Genomic DNA, 18,646 nt, shown 5'->3' with positions numbered 1-18,646 from the left:
CTTTAATTTGTTCCCAATGATCCACTTTACCTGCTGGAGTGTATTAAATTGTTTACAAGTAGCTCCTTTACCCTTATATTGGCATTTGAAATTGTTAATTTAGCATGTGGTATCCCCACCTATTCTGAAAGTTTGTGGCCGCGCGTACCAGCTATAGATAAGCTTTGTAAACACAGCCAGCAGAAGAAATTACACTCCCAGTGTGATAAAGCAGAGATAAGGTAGTAAAATGTTGATTTTCCATTGTTCTCTCAAAGTATTGGTGATTGTTTTAAGGACAGATATAAGATAAAGAAGCAGGTATATGTGCACAATGTGATACAGTAATGAGATCTGATTATACCTACAAGTTCAACCCATTTTATTAGGTTGTGGCTTCAAAACACAAAATCAGAGCTTTAATATACAGAAATAAACCTTAAAAAGCTAATTTTCATACATTTTTTACTCTGCAGTTGGTAAAAAAAGCAATTGTAAACACATTAAGGGAAAAACTATTTTACAGTATACTGTCCCTTTAAAGATGCAAACAAAAACTGTAAAGCAGTGGGTGTAGATCTTGGGTATCAGATAAGAACTACAAAGCATGTTGTATTGGTTGTCTGAGGTAAATACAATTCCTTTAAGGATATTATAGGGCAAATCTCTTATTTAATATAGGAAGAATATGCCAAAGGGCCATTCTTTGGTAATGAACATAATTTCATAAATTTTCAAATTTGTTGAATTACTTTTAAATTGTATTTGTAAAATCTTTTAGTACTCCCAAACCAAGGAAGACTGTTCATGCTCCTTGTATTAATTTCCCATGAGGCGGGTATCGGTTATTTGATTACATTTCTGTCACAGCATTTAGACCCCTAGGTAACCAATGTTTTTTCATGCTTATAGACTTTTGCAGGCTATATTAACAAATGGTTTTTCCAAGGTTTATTTTCCCTTGAAGTTGCGGGTGTTGCGTCTACCAACACTTTAAAAATAACTTGGTTTCCAGGGGTCTTGTTTACGATGTGTGGATCTTAAGGCTTTTATCACTAATAACAATAGCATCCAACACTATTGGTTTCATAGCTGCAGGGCCCTGCAATCACTATTGCAGCTGCATTTAACCTGAAAGCTGTACATCCATAAGATATAAAACTGTTTTGAACAAGAATGATTAAGGACATACTTTAAGGAATTCTGCTGCAATAGTAATTTTTATCCTTGGGTTTTTGCCCTTGATGGTAGGGAATTTAGGCTTAGGGTTTCAGGCTCACTTATTAGCTCTGCTTCCTTATTCAGATGAAACGAGGCAAGCAGATGTTCTCCTGACCGTAGCATATCCCTGGTAGAAGTCGTTTTTTTTCACGCTTGATACTTCTAGATCAGACTTCCTCAAACTTGGCCCTCCAGAGGTTTTGTGCCTAATTTTTTTATGATGCTCCGCAAAATGAAACCCTTTCTTAGAATGGTAGATATCCCCACTTTCAAAATAAGGGGTTTTATGACATTTCTATTCTAAAAAGATCAGCGGCTAAATATTTGTTACACTATGCAGAACAAAACATACTGGGAGGTTATTGGCAATATGACAACCAACTCATTTAGTGACCTTTTTTAAGTAGTGGTCCTGGCTTTCTTCAGCTGGTTGTCATATTGCCAATAACCTCCAGTATGTTTAGTTCTGCATAGTGTAGCAGCTATTTAGCCCCTAATCTTTTTTAGTATAGAAATGTCATAAAAAAACCTAATTTTGAAAGTGGGGATATTCACCATTCCAAGAGTTTTATTTTTCCCCCCTATATCTATTATGTAATAAGAATAACCAGACAGCAGCCATCAGCTGAATTTACTGTTTTAGAGCCATATTCTTCTCATTTCGAGGTGTTAATATGAATGTTGAGGTATCCTATATTTTGTGTTAGTACAAAAAGGTTGACTATTTATGCAAGCACTCCCCCCCCCCCAAGTTTTAGGGCTACCCATACAAACACTTGACAAAGTGAGTGCTGATACTTATCTGAGATCAGAATTTTGTACAGTTTTATGGTATCCAATTAATTTATTTTTACATTTTCTGCCATAATGGTCTACCCCTGTCTGCTTGGTGACTCTGGTCTTGGCTCTTAATGGGGAACATGTAAGAAGAAACTGAACCTACATTTAAAACTGCCTGTAGCAATCACCTGATTGTGGTGATAGAAGTTTTGGCTAGCCTCTATCACCCCCCACACACACAATATATAGGGGTTTGAGGCCACATTTGAAAAAAACACATCTCTGCTTAGCTTTTAAGGGGTTCCTAAAACAAAAAAAAAGATTGTACTGATCATGTGAAAGGAAGAGAAAAATGCACTTTTTTACCTTACCAAGACACTCTTAATCTATAAAACCTTGTATTGTGCATTTTGTAAATGCATAAATGAGTGTAAATTAACTTTCTGTATTATGTATGCCCACAAATAATGCAGGGTTTTAGATTGATTGTACCTTACCCTCTACAGAGAATTATGTAGTGTCATTTGGAATAAATGTAAATTCAATCCAGCTCTGAAATGCCAACAATCTTTTGATGGAATACTTAACACCAGGTTTGGAACTAGTGATGTATAATTTGTTTAAGCTACTTTAATTAAATGGACAGTCTAGCCAACATTAAACTTTCATGATTCATATAGGGCATGCAATTTTAAACAACTTTCCAATTTACTTTTATCAAATTTGCTTTGTTGTCTTGATATTTTGTTCAAAGCTAAACCTAGGGTAGGCTCAAATTCTAATTTCTAAACCCTTGAATGCCGCCTCTTATATCAGGGCATTTTGACAGTTTTTCACAGTTAGACAGCGCTAGTTTGTGTGCTATATAGATAACATTGTTCTCACTCTGGTGGAGTTATTTATACGCACTGATTGGCTAAAATGCAAGACTGTCAAAAACTGAAATAAACAAAGTCTGGAGTAGACTACTTTTTTTGTTTTTATAAAGCGTTTTTTTGTTTGTTTTTTCTCGTTAGTACTTTTTAGAGAGTATTATTTGAACTTTGGACCAACTACTGTTTTTATGATAGAACAGCTGCTGCAGCCACTGATACATTAAGTACATATTAACAGGCTGGGTGGCTCCTGAAATTATCTTTTGATTCAAACTTACGCTTGAAGAGAGTTGTCAAAAATGAACTATTACAATTTGAGAGCAGTATATAGTTAAAGAAGCATAAATGTAAAAAGCTCAAATATGCCTGTTTGCTAATTTAACACTTAAAATGTATTTAACATATGTTAAGTTCCCAAAGCTTTATGTGCAAATGCATGTTTTGTTTGTTTAACCAGAGCACACCTTTTGTTTTTGTCTTCAGGAATGAAATGGCATATGATTCAACAGAGGGGCTTCTGGAATCCTGGATAAAGGACCGGGGGCACTTGGTTGATCTTGCTGGTCTGCAGGTATTACTGGCTTGTTTTTGCTAAGTTAGGCCAAGCTGATGCCTGAGAAGTCATAAGCAAAGTTTGTACTGAAACAGTTGAATTTATTTACTTAAAGGGACAGTCAAGTCCAAAAAAATCTTTCATGTTTCAGATAGGGCATGTAATTTTAAAAAAACTATCACCAATTTTGCTTTGTTCTCTTGGTGTTAGTTGAAAGCTAAACCTAGGAGGTTCATATGCTAATTTCTTAGACCTTGAAGGCCGCCTCTAATCTAAATGCATTTTGATAGTTTTTCACCACTAGAGGGCATTTGTTCATGTGTTTCATATAGATAAAATTGAGCTCATGCACATTAATTTACCATGGAGACGGCTCTGATTGGCTAAACTGCAAGTCTGTCAAAAGAACTGAAATAAGGGGGCAGTCTGCTGAGGCTTAGATACAAGGTAATTAGAGGTAAAACATGTATAATTATAACTGTTGGTTATGCAAAACTGGGGAATTGGTAATTAAGGCATTATCTATCTTTTTAAAAAACAAAAAATCTGGTGTTGACTGTCCCTATAAGACAAGGGGGGGGGGGGCGGCGGCAGAGTTTCTACATGCTTGGATGCTTATGAATGGCCACATTTGGAAATATACATGTAATGTTTTTTTCCACCATTGAACTTGTCTCATTTGAGTGTTCCTCTTTTAAAAAAAAAAAAAATACTAAAGAACAATATTAATCCCTGCAGATTCCCAACCTATATGATATGGACTATTTTCAAGATTCAAGTCAGAATTCCTTCAACTGGTTACAGTTTCCTGGTCAAAGCGAGGGCAGTTATCAACCATGGCTAGGGTTATGAAGTGCTATAGATCTGAACTGTTTGAAAATACCTAATCTGCAACTGATGCCACCTGACATGCTACAGCGGCCGTACACCATTTTCCACTTTGTACCTCCATGGACAAGTAGAGGCAAGCTTGACCTCTTTGTGCCTTCTTTAAAATATTGGCACCCAGTGTACCTAATTTAACTTATTTGACCCTTACTGTATGGAGCATGATTTATGCTAATGCTTTTCATATATTACATTATGTAGATCTGCTTCCCCAATATTTTTGAACCTTCCTGTTCCTTTTGATCTGTAAACAAAAAAATGTTCTATTATAAATTAATCTTAATTAACATATTTACTGTGGTTTTTGTTCGACTTGCTGCCTTGATACACAACACCTGAGTTTTCTCCTTCTTGGTATATACACATCTTGTACTACATTCAGACTTAGTTTACCAACTCGTTGCCAATTTCTTTAAACAAGAAATGTAATAGACTTGATCCAGTAAATACAAATGTAAACGATACCCTTGGCATAGCCAAGCTTCAGGAGTTAGTGGATGCAATACACTAGTATTGCAGCAGAGGGCGCACATGCTACTCGGTTAAGTGCTTTCTATTTGATGTGGAGTTTTTATCATACAACATACAGGCAATATTTATAACTCGGTACTGAATGTGTTAAAATGATTAACTTAGCAACCTATTAGTCAAAATAATGAACCAGTCAAGTTTAAACCACTTATATACACAGGGAAAGTACTTGGAGACCTTTTTCATTTACATAAACAAGGGCAATCCATTTGTGTAAATTTGTGCTTAAAGAAATAGGAAAGTCAAAATTAAACTTGCATGATTCAGACAGAGCATTTCATTTTAAGACACTTTTAAATTATCTTGGTATCCCTTTTTTGAAGGAGTGCATATATCCTACACTAGTGAGAGCTAGCTGCTGATTGGTGCCTGAACAGATTTGTCTCTTGGTTAACTAGATGTATTCAGATAGCTGCATATGTTTATTCAGCAAAATGAGAATGAATCAATAATAGAAGCAAATTGGGAAAGTTGATCTAAATTGTATTTTCTATACGAATTACAAAAGAAATGTTTGGGGTTTCCTGTTCATTTTTAAGAGGCTTTAATAGGGACAGTAAACACCTTGTAATTAAGACATTTATGCTTTGTTGCTATGGAATAACATAAGCTGTCTTATTTATTTATTTTTAAAACAAATTAAGTTCTTCCTTACGGCAATTTATCAATAGCCAAAAAGCCACCTGTAATTTTGCATTGTTTGGATTAAATGTCTTGTCTGCTTTATATTAACTTTATGGCTAATTGTTTTGTAGTTAACTCATAGCCAATTAGGGACAAATGTATAGCAGAGTTTGCCTTGAGAAGTCAGCAGGGTGGGAATTAGAAATTGGTCAAGTTTCAGCACTAAATTCCATGAAAAGGAAGCAAAATAAATAAGATATATTGCAAAGTTATTTTATAAGTCATAACTAAATATTTTATCTAGAAATCACAAGGTGTTTACTGTCCCTTTTTGTAGCTCATTAATTGAGAATTGAGTGAACTTCTACCTACCTCCAGACCAGTTGTGCACAAACATTCTGTTTCAAAACCAACCTCAACCTGATTCTTTCATGCAATAAAGTGTGTTCTGATGTAAAAAAGGATTCCTTGCAGTTTCCATACTGCTGTCTGAAGCAGAAGAAAACATTTTCAGGCCACTTAGATATGAGAATAACAGTGGCTCATGTGTGCAAGAGCTTTAAATCATACTAGACCTGTTTTGAAAGCTAAACAGAATATAACTTCCTAGGCAATTGTAGGGTTTTTGGTTAAACTGGTTTTCTTTCTAAGGTAGGGAGAGTCACTGAAATCCATTCTTACATATGGGAATACATCACCTGGCCCCCAGGGGAAGGTAAAGACTCCTAACCAGAGTTTCAACGATCCCTCCCAGCAGGGCCGCCATCAGGGGGTGACAGGGGTGACTCCTGTCAGGGGCCCAATGGGCTAGGGGGGCCCCATGAGGCAAGAACTAAAAAAAAAAAAATTTTTTTTTTTTTAAATTTTGGCAGCCACCAGTGGGTACTACAGAAGAGTGCTAATTGAGCATGGGAAATGTTATTACAAGGAGTAAAGTATTAGCATTTGAGAGGATTTCTGAGTGTGCACTAAACCACTATGCACAGTGTGAGACAGACTTGGCACTTTGTTTGTAGAGTGTGTGCCTGAGTCAGACGGCTGATCACTTTCATTTGCAGAGGAGGTAGGAATTACTTAGCAAATGTTTTTTTATTTCTTTGTGCAATTTAAGATTGTAACTTCAGTGTGGTAGTAGTTGTATGGTGGGGCCAGGGGTCCATAAAAACACATTTTTTTTTTAGCAGCAGTGTATTTATGATTATTTGACAATGCTGTAGAAATTCTATATTTAAAACCATGCAGAAATGTTTCCTCCTCAATACACAAATGATATATATTAGATTCCATTTTACTGCCCCTTTATGCAAGGACTTTCCATATACAAGGAGGCATTTTATCTAAGATTTTTACATCTGCATAACATGTTATACTCTCAGACTAAGATTGCTCAGTGTTGGAAATGAGACAGGTTAACTTAAAACTGTTCAGTTTACTCTACAGCTGACTTAATTTTGAAATGCATGCCAACAAGCTTAAATCCTGCATTTAACCAGATCTAATGGTATGAGTACCACAGCTTATGGTTCCACCAAGACCATATAGAGTACAGCATTTTCAAAATCCACAAGTACAGCTGACAGATGGGAATGTGTGTACACTATATTTGAAGTGGTGCTCTTGGTTGGGGAAAATGGGGAAAATATCAAACAAACATATGTCAACCTTTTAAAAGTACTTTTCTTCATCTAGCCATCTACACAGATCATTAATGTACAATTTTGAATTCACAGAATTATTTTTGTTTGCACATTTACAAATATGATTCTTTAAAAAGTGATCTCTTAATTTCTGCATTTTTTTTATCATGCATGTCACACACTGTTGATTTAGGGGATGCAAGGTGCATAAATGTTTCCTCCTGTGAGTGTTTCTGTGGGTGTCTGTGTTTATGTCTTTGTGCTTTGGTTTGTGTCTCTATGAGTGTGTATGTATTTTTTTTCTGTTGGTATATCTGTGAGGGTGGGTGTGTATGTCTTTGTGCATTTTCTGTGGATGTGTGTGAGGGTGTGTGCATATGTCTTTTAGGTTTTTCTATGGGTGTCTCTGTGAGGGTGGGCGTGTGTTTGTCTTTGTGTATTTTCTCTGGATGCCTCTGTGAGGGTGGGTGCGTATGTCTGTGTTTTCTGTGGATGTCTCTGTGAGTGTGTGTGTGTGTGTGTATGTCTGTGTTTTTTGTGGATGTCTCTGTGAGGGTGTGTATTTTCTGTGGGTGTCTCTGTGAGGGTGTGTGTATGTCTTTGTGTGTTTTCTGTGGATGTCTCAGTGAGGGTGTGTATGTATGTCTTTTTGTATTTTCTGTGGGTGTCTCTGTGTGTGTGTGTATGTCTTTGTGTGTTTTCTGAGGCTGTCTCTGTTGGTGTTTCCTTGGGTGTATGTGCAAGTTTGAGTTTGTGTGTGTGTCCATTGTCTGTTCCTTTTTAGGACATTTTGACCTTACTACTGATTATTCACATCTTTCTACAGACTTTGAGACTAATGAGACCTTTCCGGAAGTCACCAATCTACCATTTAACCTTTAAATTATTGTTTAGGCAGTTCAGGGCCCTTCCTTTCAGCCACTGCATGCTGTTGTCATCATTTAGTTGTCATCTTCCTTTACAAAAAGATAATCAGAACTCCATATTTTGTTTTCTAAATCTCCTTTTTTTACAAAACTGTAGTTTACCTCATTACTTGTCAGGTCAATGTAAACAAGTGCTAAGTGTCTGTTTGGGTGTCTGTGTCTGAGTTTCTTTGGGTGTTTGCTAGAGCCTGGTTTCTCAACAGCCGGGCCGTGGCCCAGTACCGGGCCGTGATAGCCCTGCTGGTGGGCCCTGACCTGTCATGCCCCCACTGCACACCAGGGGCAGACTGAGACCAATCAAGGCCCCAGGAAAACTGTCTCACACTGACCCAAATGTATTCAATGCTATGCAAATGAACATGGTAGCCTCCCTGCCCTGCCCCCAACATGCCCCTCAACCTCCAGTGCCAGGACTCCCAACATTAAGGGCCAGAGAAAGGGCCTCCAACCTTCAGGGCCAGACCCCACACTCCATGGCCCTCACAGCAACAGACCCCTAGCAGGACCCCCTACACTCCAGGGCCCCCACTAAACCCACACTTAACTGCTTAGTTACTGATAGGGCAACTGAAAACTCCAGCTTAAAGGGACACTGAACCCAATTTTTTTTTCTTTTGTGATTCACATAGAGCATGAAATTTTAAGCAACTTTCTAATTTACTCCTATTATCAAATGTTCTTCATTCTCTTGGTATCTTTATTTAAAAATCAAGAATGTAAGTTTAAATTCCAGCCCATTTTTGGTGAACAACTTGGGTTGTTCTTGCTGATTGGTGGATAAATTTACCCACCAATAAACAAGTGCTGTCCAGGGTCCTAAACCAAAAAATAGCTTAGATGCCTTCTTTTTCAAATAAAGATAGCAAGGGAACATAGAAAAATTGATAATAGGAGTAAATTAGAAAGTTGCATGTTCTATCTGAATCACAAAAGAAAAAAAGTGGGTTCAGTGTCCCTTTTAAGGAACGCACCAGGAGTGGAGATGCCATTTGAGGGCCCCCTACTTGCTGGTCCCTCGGCCCAGGTCCTATTTGCCTGTCTGATCACCAGCCCGCTTCTGCTGCTTAATTAATATATATCTATATCTACCGGACCCTGGACATGTCCAACTCAAATTAACCGGGCCTTGAGGTCACTTTGGTCGAGAACCACTGTGCTAGAGTGTCTATATGTGAATCCTTATGTGTGAGTGTGTGTGTGTTTCAGTGTATGTTACTACCTTTACAACATTTCCAAGTTTAAATAGACACTTAAGAATAAAGTGCATATACGTTTTAGTCACTTGGTCAAAAATTGCACATGTCAAAGGGGGGGGGGGGCCCTGATCAATGGTTAAGTCAGGGGCCCCAAAATTTCTAGTGGCGGCCCTGCCTCCCAGTAGTTATTTGCCTTGTCTTGTATTTAGGCAGAGATAGATGTGCTTTACATAAAATAACAAACAACCCAATATGGATATTTCCTATTGGAAACGGTAGGAAGAAGTTAGTGCTGTCCTTGTTAATCTCATGCTTTGGGTATAGGACTAAACAGACATGAGGTCGCAGGGAAGTTCCTAAGCTTCCTTGAAGTGAGTCTGTGCTGCACTCCTATATGGGTCCTGTCAGTGACAGTGGAGCTGGCGTCTAGTGTACTCTTGCAGGACCTATGTTTTTTTCTGACAGCTGTGACACAGCAGCATGAAGGTGTCTTCATTACCCTGAACCCACTGTACAAGCTATGTCTGGTTGTCAGGTGTGGGAGTAAATTTGTGTATCTGACGTGCACATCATTTATCTCCAATCTGGCTAGTGCTGGGAGTATCTGAAAGTTAGTGTTTGCAGGCAGTGTATTTAAACACTTTATTGCTTTATCCTCGGTCATGGTTATTGCCCCTAAGCACATCGATTGTCTGCGCTCCGGTATGAGACCCATGCCGGAGCTCTTCAGGCAGCTTGTGCCTCTTAGTGCGTTTTCAACAAATGGGTTTTTAAGTGGGACACAACCTCACACTGCGTCTAGCTGCGTTTTGAGAGTGAAAAATCTCTTCTCACTGCAGTACAAGCTTGCAGTGTGTTCCGGCCCTTAAAGGGACATGATACCCAAAAATTTTCTTTCATGATTCTGATAGAGAATACAATTTTAAACAACTTTCCAATTTACTTATATTTAATTTGCTTCCTTCTCATGTTATCCTTTGTTGAAAGGTTTATATATAAAAAGCTTAGGAGCAGCAAAGAACCTAGGTTCTAGTTGCTGATTCGTGTATTCATATATATACTGATTGTCATTGGCTCACGCATGTGTTCAGTCAGCAACCAGAAGTGCCAAGAGAACGAAGAAAATGTTATAGGAGTAAATTAGAAAGTTGCTTAAAATGTCGTGCTCTATCTGAATCATTAAAGAAAAAAATAATTGGGTTTCATATCCCTTTAATCCCATGCTCAGCGCTGCTCCAGCACAGCATTAGATCAACACAGAGGGAGTGCTGGGACATCCAGTCCCTATTCTCTAGGAGTGAAGACTCTGACCGGAGCTTTAGGCATTACAATGGGTAGTTTTTACCAATACACAGTAAGTTTATTTTGTGAGCAACTTCTTATATGGGTGAATAGTTTTGTCCCTATTTGGGTCTTTTTTATTTACTGGCACTGTGAATATCTGGGGTGAAATGGTGCAACCTGGATCTATTGAGCAAGATACTTTTTTGACTGAAGGGGAACCATCAGAGGATTCTTCGGTTCTCCAGTTCTTGAGCCCTAACCCTCAAAATACTGCAGTATCCCCTGCCCTCATTTCTCACCCTAACACTCAGGATAATGCAGTATCCTCCACTGCTTTACTCCCACAATCTCAGTTGGTGAGTCCTAATTCACTGAATACTGTTGTATGCATGACTAACCCTCTACCTCAGGGTGGCATGACTTCCTTGTCCCCAGATTTCACTTCCAAGCTGCAATCTGATGTGTCAGTGGCTCTGGGAGGTCTGTGACCTGCCGGTAAGCGCAAGAGAAAAGTTAAACATTGTTCTTCTGAATCTAGAACCAGCGATTCAGTTGCTATGTGTTCTTCTAGACAATTGCAAGCTTCTGATGACTAATCCTTGTCTAGCACAGAGGGTGAACTTTCATCCTCTGATTCCCCTTGGGACACTGACCAGGAGGATGAGGATTTTAATTTCAGATTACAGAAGGAACATCTAAGGTATTTGCTTAAAGGGACACTAAACCCAATTTTTTTCTTTTGTGATTCAGATGGAGCATGCAATTTTAAGCAACTTTCTAATTTACTCCTTTTAAATTTTCTTAATTCTCTTGTTATCTTTATTTGAAATGCAAGAATGTAAGTTTAGATGCCGGCCCATTTTTGGTGAACAACATGGGTTATTCTCGCTGATTGGTGGATACATTAACCCATCAATAAACAAGCTCTGTCCAGGGTACTGAACCAAAAAATAGCTTAGATGCCTTATTCAAATAAAGATAGCAAGAGAACAAAGAAAAATTGATAATAGTTGCTTAAAATTGCATGCTCTCTGAATCACGAAAGAAAAAATTTGGGAGCAGTGTCCTTTTAAGAAAGTTCTAAGAACTTTGGTTGTAATGGAATCTAAACTGGCTGAGAAACCTGTACAGAAATTATATATCCATTTTTAGACCAAAAGCCCGGACTAAGATTTTTTATTTTTTCCCCTGTCCCTTCTTTGGAGGCTGACATTTCTAAGGAAGGTGAGAAGCTTATGGTACAGTTTGCCCCCTTGCTTTTAAGAAATTACCTCTTCCTGATACCCACTCTGAGCTGTGGAACAGTGTCCCCCCAGAGGCAGAGCTTTATTTCTCTTGTTAAGTGTATCCAGTCCACAGATCATCCATTACTTATGGGATATTCTCCTTCCCAACAGGAAGTTGCAAGAGGATCACCCACAGCAGAGCTGCTATATAGCTCCTCCCCTCACTGCCATATCCAGTCATTCTCTTGCAACTCTCAACTAAGATGGAGGTCGTAAGAGGACTGTGGTGTTTTATACTTAGTTTATTTCTTCAATCAAAGTTTATTTTTAAATGGTACCGGAGTGTACTGTTTATCTCAGGCAGTATTTGGAAGAAGAATCTGCCTGCGTTTTCTATGATCTTAGCAGAAGTAACTAAGATCCTTTGCTGTTCTCACATGTTCTGAGGAGTGAGGTAACTTCAGAGGGGGAATAGCGTGCAGTTTTTCCTGCAATAAGGTATGTGCAGTTAAAATATTTTTCTAGGGATGGAATTTGCTAGAAAATGCTGCTGATACCGAAGTAATGTAAGTAAAGCCTTAAATGCAGTGATAGCGACTGGTATCAGGCTTATTAATAGAGATACATACTCTTATAAAAGTGTGTTTTAAAACGTTTGCTGGCATGTTTAATCGTTTTTTATATATGTTTGGTGATAAAACTTATTGGGGCCTAGTTTTTTCCACATGGCTGGCTTGAATTTTGCCTAGAAACAGTTCCTGGAGACTTTCCACTGTTGTAATATGAGTGGGAGGGGCCTATTTTAGCGCTTTTTTGCGCAGAAAAATTAGACAGACATCCAGCTTCTTCCTGCATGTTCCAGGACTTCTCTGAAGGGCTCAAAAGGCTTCAAGTCGTATTGAGGGAGGTAAAAAGCCACAGTAGAGCTGTGGCAGTTGTTGTGACTGTTTAAAAAACGTTTTTGTCATTTGTTATTCCGTTTTTGGTATTAAGGGGTTAATCATCCATTTGCAAGTGGGTGCAATACTCTGCTAACTTGTTACATACACTGTAAAAATTTCGTTGGTGTAACTGCCTTTTTTCACTGTTATTTCAAATTTGGACAAAATTTGTGTTTCTTAAAGGTGCAGTAACGTTTTTTATATTGCTTGTAAACTTGTTTTAAAGTGTTTTCCAAGCTTGATAGTCTGTTTAAACATTTCTGATACAGAGGAACCTACTTGTTCATTATGTTTGAAAGCCATGGTGGAGCCCCAAAGGAGAATGTGTACTAAAAGTATTGATTTCACCTTAAACAGTAAAGATCAGTCTTTATCTATAAAAGAATTATCACCAGAGGGTTCTGTCGAGGGGGAAGTTATGCCGACTAACTCTCCCCACGTGTCAGACCCTTCGCCTCCCGCTCAGGGGATGCACGCTAATATGGCGCCCATTACATCAGGGACGCCCATAGCGATTACTTTGCAGGACATGGCTGCAATCATGAATAATACCCTGTCAGAGGTATTATCTAGATTGCCTGAATTAAGAGGCAAGCGCGATAGCTCTGGGGTTAGGAGAGATACAGAGCGCGCAAATGCTGTAAGAGCCATGTCTGATACTGCGTCACAGTATGCAGAACATGAGGACGGTGAGCTTCATTCTGTGGGTGACATCTCTGACTCAGGGAAGCCTGATTAAGAGATTTCTAATTTTAAATTTAAGCTTGAGAACCTCCGTGTATTGCTTGGGGAGGTATTAGCTGCTCTGACTGTAACACAGTTGCAATTCCAGAGAATTTGTGTAGGCTGGATAGATACTATGCGGTGCCGGTGTGTACTGACGTTTTTCCTATACCTAAAAGGCTTACAGAAATTATTAGCAAGGAGTGGGATAGACCTGGTGTGCCCTTTTCCCCACCTCCTATATTTAGAAAAATGTTTCCAATAGACGCCACTACACGGGACTTATGGCAGACGGTCCCTAAGGTGGAGGGAGCAGTTTCTACTTTAGCAAAGCGTACCACTATCCCGGTTGAGGACAGTTGTGCTTTTTCAGATCCAATGGACAAAAAATTAGAGGGTTACCTTAAGAAAATGTTTATTCAACAAGGTTTTATTTTGCAGCCCCTTGCATGCATTGCGCCTGTCACTGCTGCGGCGGCATTCTGGTTTGAGGCCCTGGAAGAGGCCATCCATACAGCTCCATTGGAGGAAATTATTGACAAGCTTAGAACGCTTAAGCTAGCTAACTCATTTGTTTCTTATGCTATTGTTCATTTGACTAACGGCTAAGAATTCCGGATTCGCCATCCAGGCGCGCAGGGCGCTATGGCTTAAATCCTGGTCAGCTGACGTGACTTCAAAGTCTAAATTACGCAACATTCCTTTCAAGGGGCAGACCTTATTCGGGCCTAGCTTGAAGGAAATTATTGCTGACATTACTGGAGGCAAGGGTCATACCCTTCCTCAGGACAGGGCCAAATCAAAGGCCAAACAGTCTAATTTTCGTGCCTTTCGAAATTTCAAGGCAGGAGCAGCATCAACTTCCTCCGCTTCAAAACAAGAGGGAACTGTTGCTCATTCCAGACAGGCCTGGAAACCTAACCAGTCCTGGAACAAGGGCAAGCAGGCCAGAAAACCTGCTGCTGCCCCCAAGACAGCATGAAGGAACGGCCCCCTATCCGGAAACGGATCTAGTGGGGGGCAGACTTTCTCTCTTCGCCCAGGCGTGGGCAAGAGATGTTCAGGATCCCTGGGCGTTGGAGATCATATCTCAGGGATATCTTCTGGACTTCAAAGCTTCTCCTGCACAAGGGAGATTTCACCTTTCAAGGTTATCAGCAAACCAGATAAAGAAAGAGGCATTCCTAAGCTGTGTACAAGACCTCCTAGTAATGGGAGTGATCCATCCAGTTCCGCGGACGGAACAGGGACAGGGGTTTTAATTAAAATCTGTTTGTGGTTCCCAAGAAAGAGGGAACCTTCAGACCAATCTTGGATCTAAAGATCTTAAACAAATTCCTCAGAGTTCAATCATTCAAAATGGAAACTATTCGGACTATCCTACCCATGATCCAAGAGGGTCAGTACATGACCATAGTGGACTTAAAGGATGCCTACCTTCACATACCGATTCACAAAGATCATCATCGGTTCCTAACGTTTGCCTTTCTAGACAGGCATTACCAATTTGTAGCTCTTCCCTTCGGGTTGGCTACAGCCCCGAGAATCTTTACAAAGGTTCTGGGCTCACTTCTGGCGGTTCTAAGACCGCGAGGCATAGCGGTGGCTCCGTATCTAGACGACATCCTGATACAGGCGTCAAGCTTTCAAATTGCCAAGTCTCATACAGAGATAGTTCTGGCATTTCTGAGGTCGCATGGGTGGAAAGTGAACGTGGAAAAGAGTTCTCTATCCCCACTCACAAGAGTCTCCTTCCTAGGGACTCTTATAGATTCTGTAGAGATGAAAATCTACCTGACTGAGTCCAGGTTATCAAAACGTCTAAATGCTTGCCGTGTCCTTCATTCCATTCCACGTCCGTCAGTGGCTCAGTGCATGGAAGTAATCGGCTTAATGGTAGCGGCAATGGACATAGTGCCATTTGCGCGCCTGCATCTCAGACCGCTGCAATTATGCATGCTAAGTCAGTGGAATGGGGATTACTCAGATTTGTCCCCTCTACTAAATCTGGATCAAGAGACCAGAGATTCTCTTCTCTGGTGGCTATCTCGGGTCCATCTGTCCAAGGGTATGACCTTTCGCAGGCCAGATTGGACGATTGTAACAGATGCCAGCCTTCTAGGTTGGAGCGCAGTCTGGAACTCCCTGAAGGCTCAGGGATCGTGGACTCAGGAGGAGAAACTCCTCCCAATAAATATTCTGGAGTTAAGAGCAATATTCAATGCTCTTCTAGCTTGGCCTCAGTTAGCAACCCTGAGGTTCATCAGATTTCAGTCGGACAACATCACGACTGTGGCTTACATCAACCATCAAGGGGGAACCAGGAGTTCCCTAGCGATGTTAGAAGTCTCAAAGATAATTCGCTGGGCAGAGTCTCACTCTTGCCATTTGTCAGCGATCCACATCCCAGGCGTAGAGAACTGGGAGGCGGATTTTCTAAGTCAGACTTTTCATCCGGGGGAGTGGGAACTCCATCCGGAGGTGTTTGCTCAACTGATCCATCGTTGGGGCAAACCAGAACTGGATCTCATGGCGTCTCGCCAGAACGCCAAGCTTCCTTGTTACGGATCCAGGTCCAGGGACCCGGGAGCGACGCTGATAGATGCTCTAGCAGCTCCTTGGTTTTTCAACCTGGCTTATGTGTATCCACAGTTTCCTCTGCTCCCTCGACTGATTGCCAAAGTCAAGCAGGAGAGAGCATCAGTGATTCTGATAGCGCCTGCGTGGCCACGCAGGACCTGGTATGCAGACCAGGTGGACATGTCATCTCTTCCACCATGGACTCTGCCTCTGAGGCAGGACCTTCTAATACAAGGTCCTTTCAATCATCCAAATCTAATTTCTCTGAGACTGACTGCATGGAGATTGAATGCTTGATCCTATCAAGGCGTGGCTTCTCCGAGTCAGTCATTGATACCTTAATACAGGCATGAAAGCCTGTCACCAGGAAAATCTACCATAAGATATGGCGCAAATATCTTTATTGGTGTGAATCCAAGAATTACTCATGGAGTAAGGTTAGGATTCCTAGGATATTGTCCTTTCTCCAAGAGGGTTTGGACAAAGGATTATCAGCTAGTTCTTTAAAAGGACAGATTTCTGCTCTGTCCTTTTGCACAAGCGTCTGGCAGAGGTTCCAGACGTCCAGGCATTTTGTCAGGCTTTGGTTAGAATTAAGCCTGTGTTTTCTGCAGTGGCTGAGGAGCCGGTGTTGCTGTGTTTGTTGCCCTTACTCAGTGTGCATGAGGACAAGTTAATGTACAGCCTCGCTGATGTCTACTGTATGTTCCCACCTTGTCAGTCTGCCTGGGAACCTGCATATATGTACAAAAAGTCCTACTTTGCAGCTCAAAACAAAGTCACAAGCGTTGTCCGTTTAAAGCAATATAGAAACACTCACCCGGAGAAGATCTTTCATGTGGTGTAGGCTTAGAAAAATGGCAGTGGATCGTTCACCAGATATCTGCAGCAGTTCCTTTCTCCCGTCTGGCTCCCCATGCCATCAGCCTTCTTGTTACCACTCTGACCTCGGCTCCTGTCAGGGCAGGCATTCCACTTTCCTTCAGTAGCGGCATAAGCTGTCCTCGTAACTGTTGGTTACTTCCGGATGACGTCGGGTAGTGACGTGGACAAATGATATTCCCTGTGGGTCCGGGTAACGCTGAGGTTTAGCTGGGAATAAGTAAATGCTTGGGAACCTGCTCTACTGTACTGCTGGGGTCTATGTGCTTATTTGGGAGGGGCTGCTGGTCCATGCTTATACTGCTGATGTATACTATTTGCTTCCTGAAGGGGAGAGATACATACGTGCACGCACACATACATGTATATTTATATATACACACATACTGTACATACGCACACCCACGCACATACAGTACATATTCGCATATATATATATATATATATATATATATATATATGTGCACACAGACATATACACACATTTATCAAAGAACAAAAAAAAAAATCTGGCTCCTAAGTATTTTGGTTGGCTCTTAAAATAAATTTAAGTCCTGACTTACCTTTTCTGCAATATGCTTTTACCCTGTACCACACTGGAGATCAGGAAGGGTGAGGAAATTGACATACATCAGACTCATTGTAATAGTGGCTCCCTAATGCCTGCAAATGAAATGCAGTCTTCCAGAAATTTTAAGTACCATGATCCAACATGGCCCAAATCCTGAAAGTGTTTCTTTAGGGAATGCCTTGAGTTGCGGTGACATCGAGCAGGAAGGCATCACAGCAAGTCTGTCTTTACTTTGTGTATTTTGTGTCTGCCACCCTCCCTCCTGCTGTTTGGAGGCAGCGATGAGCTTCTTGGGGGAGGAGGAGAATGAGCAGCAGGCAGCATAGGCTGAGTGAGAACTGAGAAAGAGGGCAAAGAGTACACCCATGTGAGGGAGAAGATACACACCTGCTGTCAGATTCTTATCAAACTGACTACTTTGAGTAGAAAACATAATTAAAAATAGCCTCTCAAAATCACACACGGTTCCAGATACAAAATCCGAAAGTCGTACAGGGACAACTATACTGAGTACTTCTCAAGCTGGGACACTATGGAACCCTCAATGTATGCATCAGTAGCCAAAATGCCCCCACTGATTTTAATAAATTAAAACACAAATGCTGCCTTATATACTGCACATAATTAAACTTTGTATTCTAAAATATTTTAGCATTCAACGAGCATAAAATCACTGGAAAATAGGTTTGTTGTATGTGGTTGTGCAATAAAGCTACTTTTTTTGTGAGTTTAGTGGGAAGCTACTTTAATAAGTTTCTCATTTCGGGTTTCTAGGTGTCCAGCATATAACCGGGGGGGGGGGAGCATAACGTAGTAGCCAGTGAAGCCACCTCCCTGAAATTAGTTTTTGCAGGTTGGCATACATACACACTTTTTTTTAAGAAAAAAAAAAATGAATGGCCCCTAAGTATATTGGTTGGCTCCTAGACTTAAAATACATTTGTTAAGCCCTGACTTAGCTTTTCTGCAATATGCTTTTACCCTGTACCACACTTGAGATCAGGAAGGGGGAGGAAATTCAAGAGAGGAACATAGTAAATATTTACATTGTCAGAAAGAAACAGTGACACCTGCAGGCAGAAATTAAAAGTTCAGGCAAAAATCATTTTAAAGGGACACTCAAGTCAAAATTAAACTTTCATTATTCAGATTGAGCATGCAATTTTAAACTGTCCAATTTACTTTCATTAAAAAAGTGCAGTCTTTTTATTTTTAAACTTTCTTTCATG

General features: G+C 40.2%; 1 protein-coding gene across 2 annotated transcripts in view; it reads left to right on the top strand.

Annotated features, from left to right (window-relative positions):
* LOC128665069 (oocyte-specific histone RNA stem-loop-binding protein 2) overlaps window positions 1-4,583 on the top strand; it is a 54,335-nt gene extending 49,752 nt beyond the window's left edge. For both annotated transcript variants that reach the window (XM_053719821.1, XM_053719820.1), the window contains 2 exons: window positions 3,339-3,426; window positions 4,147-4,583. In XM_053719821.1, the coding sequence (XP_053575796.1) occupies window positions 3,339-3,426; window positions 4,147-4,260 (202 nt within the window). In that variant the 3' untranslated portion in view covers window positions 4,261-4,583. The remainder of the gene's footprint in view (window positions 1-3,338; window positions 3,427-4,146) is intronic.
* Window positions 4,584-18,646: the final 14,063 nt, after the last annotated feature.

Source organism: Bombina bombina, chromosome 6, assembly GCF_027579735.1.
Source record: "Bombina bombina isolate aBomBom1 chromosome 6, aBomBom1.pri, whole genome shotgun sequence".
NCBI lineage: Eukaryota > Metazoa > Chordata > Amphibia > Anura > Bombinatoridae > Bombina > Bombina bombina.
Note: the sequence above shows the minus strand (reverse complement) of the source record. Positions and strands in the feature narration are given on the sequence as shown.